The 5,864-nt window shown below is 41.8% G+C and overlaps 1 protein-coding gene across 1 annotated transcript in view; it reads left to right on the top strand.

The window, feature by feature from the left end:
- The window catches only part of ATP9A (ATPase, class II, type 9A), a gene marked incomplete at its 3' end in the record, with an annotated part of 91,795 nt that overhangs the window by 31,795 nt on the left and 54,136 nt on the right, over positions 1–5,864 (top strand). The window contains exons 8-9 of the mRNA XM_008587338.1: positions 1,865–1,945; positions 3,600–3,675. Of these exons, the coding sequence (XP_008585560.1) occupies positions 1,865–1,945; positions 3,600–3,675 (157 nt within the window). The remainder of the gene's footprint in view (positions 1–1,864; positions 1,946–3,599; positions 3,676–5,864) is intronic.

Genomic DNA, 5,864 nt, shown 5'->3' with positions numbered 1-5,864 from the left:
GAGCCATCCTCAAGAGCCTTCCTGTTAGGTAGCAAAAGCCACTGAGAAAAATTGGCTGAAGATAAATCCCCTGTCATCATGCCATCTATATGTGTGAGTGTGTGTGTATACACGACATCATAACAGTACGTTTTAGCTGGGCCATTAGCTTGTTACGTGAGCTGGGCCCCACATTGCCATTTCCTCCCGGAACTCCCTGAGCCAGTGCGTGGTCATTCCCTGTTCCTGCTCCCCGGGGCTCTCTGTTTCTGGACTTTGCCCTTCCATGCTGTGTTCTGGCCTTCCTTTCTTCCTCCTGGGCTTTACTTCTGTCCCCTGCCCTGCCGTTCTCTTTCCCGCTGCCCACCGCCCCTTCCTCTTCCTTCATTCCTTGTTCTAGCAGTGACTGCCTGTACCTGTCATAGGCCACTTCACATGTTCTGCTTTGAAGTGCAGTTTTTGCCAAGGTGTTTTACTTCTACGCTGTCTTATCACCTAACGTTGGCTTCTTGTTTGCTTTGCTTTTTTTTAATTGTGGCAAAATACATATGAAATTTACCACTGAGCAATTTTTTTTTTTTTTTTTTAAATGACCGGTAAGGGGATCTTAACCCTTGACTTGGTGTTGTNGGCCCCCCACTGAGCAATTTTTAAGTGCACAGTTCAGTGGCACTGAGTACATTAATACCATTGTGCAGCCATCACTGCCATCCAACTCCAGAACTCTTCATCTTGCAAAACTAGAACTCTGTCCGCATTAAACAATAACTCCTCGTTCCTCCCTCCACCCAGTCCTGGCAACCACCCTTCTGCTTTCTGTCTCTATGAATTGACTACTCTAAGTACCTCATGTAAGTGAAATCATGTCATCCTTTGTGTCTGGCTTATTTCACTCAATGTAAGGTTCTCAAGGTTCTTCCATGTTGTAGCATGTGTCAGAATTTCCTCCCTTTTCGAGGCTAGTATTCCACCGTGTGTATATACCACATTTCATTTATCCGTTCTTTCATTGATGGGCACGTGGGTTGCTTCTGCCTCTTGGCTATTGTGAATAATGCACGTGGGTGTACAGATATCTTTTTGAGTCCCTGCTTTTGGTTCTTTTGGGTATATACCCAGAAATGGAATTGTTGGATCATATGGTAAATCAGTGTTTAATTTTTTGAGGTACTGTCATACTGTTTTCTAGAGTGACCAAACTATTTTATGTTACCACCACCAGTGCACAAGGGTTCCAATTTCTATACATTTTTCTATACATTTTATGTTTGTTTTTTGATAGAAGCCATCGAATGGATATGACATGTCTGCCAGCACTTGCTATTTTATGTTTGTTTTTTGATAGAAGCCATCGAATGGATATGACATGTCTTATTCCTTTTTCCTATACATTTTATGTTTGTTTTTTGATAGAAGCCATCGAATGGATATGACATGTCTTATTCCTTTTTCAGCCCTTTCTAGGGCTTTGCACAGAGTAGATGTCCAATAACCATTTGCTGATTGAGCAAGTATTTTCTTTGGCACAAACAAATCTTGGAAGCCAGAGTTTAGCAAAGGGGGATCTGCCCATTTCAAGGGTATTAATAGCTGTGTAGTGTCACCTGTCCCATCAAGTTTGGAAAATGCTGGATGAACACAGATTAACAGATGTCTTTGCTGTAGAGTCTCTCAGAGTGTCTTGGGATATTATATGTAACAACTCCTAAACTTATTTACTAAATGGAGGTTTTTCTTCTTGTTTCCACCTGCCTTGTAATTTTGAGAGCCCGTTGCTCTGTTTGGAAAATACAGTTGCTTCTGAAAAATAGTGGGTGCCTCCTGAAATCTTTTGAATCATAAGCTGACATTGTTTTAATTCTGAAATGTTACCTCTCTTGAACAGGATCTTCTTCAGATTCGATCGTATGTATATGCAGAAGAGCCACATATTGACATTCACAACTTTGTGGGAACTTTTACCAGGGTAAGTAAGCTTATCTTAATAGAATCCTGCTTTAAAATATGCGTGGGTAAGGAAGGCCTGCAAAGTGGTGTTGACAGTTCTTTGTCAGGAAGTCGTTTTATGCCAGATTNTGACCAAACTATTTTATGTTACCACCACCAGTGCACAAGGGTTCCAATTTCTATACATTTTTGCCAGCACTTGCTATTTTATGTTTGTTTTTTGATAGAAGCCATCGAATGGATATGACATGTCTTATTCCTTTTTCAGCCCTTTCTAGGGCTTTGCACAGAGTAGATGTCCAATAACCATTTGCTGATTGAGCAAGTATTTTCTTTGGCACAAACAAATCTTGGAAGCCAGAGTTTAGCAAAGGGGGATCTGCCCATTTCAAGGGTATTAATAGCTGTGTAGTGTCACCTGTCCCATCAAGTTTGGAAAATGCTGGATGAACACAGATTAACAGATGTCTTTGCTGTAGAGTCTCTCAGAGTGTCTTGGGATATTATATGTAACAACTCCTAAACTTATTTACTAAATGGAGGTTTTTCTTCTTGTTTCCACCTGCCTTGTAATTTTGAGAGCCCGTTGCTCTGTTTGGAAAATACAGTTGCTTCTGAAAAATAGTGGGTGCCTCCTGAAATCTTTTGAATCATAAGCTGACATTGTTTTAATTCTGAAATGTTACCTCTCTTGAACAGGATCTTCTTCAGATTCGATCGTATGTATATGCAGAAGAGCCACATATTGACATTCACAACTTTGTGGGAACTTTTACCAGGGTAAGTAAGCTTATCTTAATAGAATCCTGCTTTAAAATATGCGTGGGTAAGGAAGGCCTGCAAAGTGGTGTTGACAGTTCTTTGTCAGGAAGTCGTTTTATGCCAGATTGGAGATGAGATTTCTATAAGGAGGCCCTTCCTTAAAAGCTGACATATTGTTTGTTAGTAAGGTGGACACAGTTCTTTGTCAGGAAGTCATTTTATGCCAGATTGGAGGTGAGATTTGTAAGAAGGCCTTACCTTGAAAGCTGACATTGTTTCTCACTGAGGTAGACACAACTGGAATTTTCTTCCAGGCTCAGAGAAGCTTGAATTACCTGACAAGGTAGAGAGGCAAGTGTTATTATAATTAATGTTAACTCTGCTGTCTGAAAACAGTTACTCTGTCTCCTTCAGATGGGACCGTGTCCTTTTTTATTCATGCAAATCCTCTCTGCCATTTTTGTAACTTATGAGCCACTTCCAGATCTTTCCAAATAGAAATTAAATTCAAATTTAAATTGTTTGAGGAATATGGGGCAATAGACTTATAGAATCCATGTTAAATGGTCTGTGTTCTCTTTCTGTGCACATAAGACTGGTCTGCAAAGAGCCTAATGGATTTGCTTATGCGTCTTAGTTCTTACCTTGTAAAACATCCCTTTGGTATTAGTGACCTGCACTTCTTAAACACAAGCCAGCTTTGACCAGTATTTCTGTGGGAGATGAACTCTGCAAGGACAGTAGTTGGGGAGCCTGGCCCTCCTCTCCTGGCTGAGCTATAGGCTTCCACACTGCTGCGCCCAGTCTGATCGGGTAGAGCACTTCTCCTGTGTTGGCAGGAGGAGGCTAGAAGCAGCCTGCGGATCCAGACCAAACCTTGGTAGAACGTGTATCTGTTTGGTCTTTTTCAGGAAGACAGCGACCCTCCCATCAGCGAGAGCCTGAGCATCGAGAACACGCTGTGGGCGGGCACCGTCATCGCATCGGGTGAGGCGCCAGTTTTAAGGAATGTGTTAGCAATTTGAAAAGGAAAGAAAATCCTTTTGTAATTAGAATAATCACCTGTCAGTTGGGAAAATTGGTCGCTAGGCAAATGGCATTTTCCACTTGTTCCCGCACCTCCAGGGAATTAAGCTGATACCTAATTGCAGCTCGGACCCTTGTAGGCGTCTGGAGGAGATGCTTTCTGGGGCCTTTTCTGCAGCATCCACTCTGGGAATAGCTCCTAATTGCCACTTCAGATTGACATTCTAATCTGTACCAGAAACTGAGTTGGCCTGGATGCTCTGGCCTGAAGGTGTGTCCATGCGCGCAGCCAAGCAGGAGCTGCCTGGATAGGGCCCCAGCGACAGAAAAGGGCCTTGGCCTGATTTGGAGACAAGATGAAGTGGACATCAGTGCCTTTTAATATTTTGTTTTTGGAGGGCAGCTGGCCAGTACAGGGATCTGAACCCTTGACCTTGGTGTTACAACACTGCCCTCTAACCAACTGGGCTAATTGGCTGGCCCTACCTTCCAATTTTGAATGCTGGGATGACACTGAGCAGAAGGTTCCCGGGGCTGAGTGTGGTCTACAGTAGCAGTGGGTGATCTTGGTGGCATGCAGCTGTGTGTCAGGCACTGTGCTGAGCGCTCTGTGTGTTTCACACACTTCACTTGACCCTATCAGCCCCTCGAGGGTGGTTACTACTACTGTACTCGTTCTGTACACGAAGGAGATGAGGCTCAGTGAGGTTCAGTAACTTGACCCAAGATCACCCAGTGGGTAAAAGGCAGAGTTGGCACCTGAACCCAGGCACTTTGCTTCAGAAGCAGAACTCATTGTGCAGCTATTATATTATTATTAACATAATGTTATAATTAATATGTTTTATAATTCCACCCTGGCAACTTTCTTTCTTTCTTTTTTTTTGAAAACTTTCTGTGTTTACTATTAGAGCATCAATTTTTTTCCCCTCCTCAAACATGGTATCTCTCCCCTTGATCCATTTTCCTCTGCTTGATGCTTCTTTGTGGCTCTTTAATGCAACAGACACTCAGTCAGAATCCTGCGTGACAAGGAGGAAAAGAACCAGCTCAAACTACACCCAGATTACTATGTGTCACCATTCACAGACTCACTACTTACTACTTAATGTAAAGGGTACAGATTAGCTCTCCCTTGAGTTTTTTTTTTTTTTTTTTGGCAGCTCTCCAGCTGAACCCTTGACCTTGGTGTTATGACACCACACTCTAACCAACTGAGCAACTGGCCAGCCTTCCCTTGAGGTTTTTGCTATGTGTCTTTTCCACTGCCTGCCTGTGTTTGCATCACAATCTGGAACATCTCTCAGTTCCAGTGATACCTAAAGGAGTGAGAAATTGGTCCTTAAAATTCTGCACAGCCACGCCACAGCCACAGCCACAGGCACAGCCACAGCCACAGGCACAGCCACGGCCGCCCAGGGCATGCACAACCTGTTCACACTCTGCCTCTCCCCTCCCACTTACTTGTCCACCCAAATCTCTGAACTGGTTACTCTTCCTCACAGGTTTTTCTTCACTTTTAAGTCATTTACTAACAAGTAATTGTTCTTTTTATTCTTTGATAATTTGACTAAAAAATAAGCATCTCGTTTCAATCTGCATTTCCTACACTGTGTAGGAGGTTGGTCGTCTTTCATCTGTTTTGTGTCTTCCCCTGTCAGTTACTTATTCCTGTCCGTCGGTCATCTTTCTATTGTAGTCTTTATCTCTTTCTTATTCATTTGTAGGAGTTTCTCATTTCTCGTGCATATGCCTTGTATTCTTTTTTCCCACCCAAATTTGTCATTTTTTAAAAAACTTTATTGTGTATTTTATAAAGAGTTAAAAATATTATTTTTATTCTTCTGTAGTCTGTTAGGTGGTAAATGGAATCTTGTTATTGTCAGTTTTGATTTAATCGTGAATATGGTTGGACATCTTTCCACAAGTGAGCCATTTCATAATATTTTGGTCTGCTTTCCTTTTGGGTTCTTCTTTTTCTTATTAATTTGTAAGAATGTTTTGTAGAAGAAAGAATATCAAACTGTCACCTGTCATGGGTTACAAATATTTTTCTCACGGCTTATTCTTTGTCTTTTGTTTTTGTGTATGATAGGCTTTGTTTGATTTTATCATATAGAAGGTTAAAATTTTTATATTGTCAACATTTT

This window comes from Galeopterus variegatus, unplaced genomic scaffold (assembly GCF_000696425.1).
Source record: "Galeopterus variegatus unplaced genomic scaffold, G_variegatus-3.0.2 Scaffold4336, whole genome shotgun sequence".
Lineage (NCBI taxonomy): Eukaryota > Metazoa > Chordata > Mammalia > Dermoptera > Cynocephalidae > Galeopterus > Galeopterus variegatus.
The sequence above is the reverse complement of the archived record's forward strand: the minus strand, read 5'-3'. Positions and strand labels throughout refer to the sequence as shown.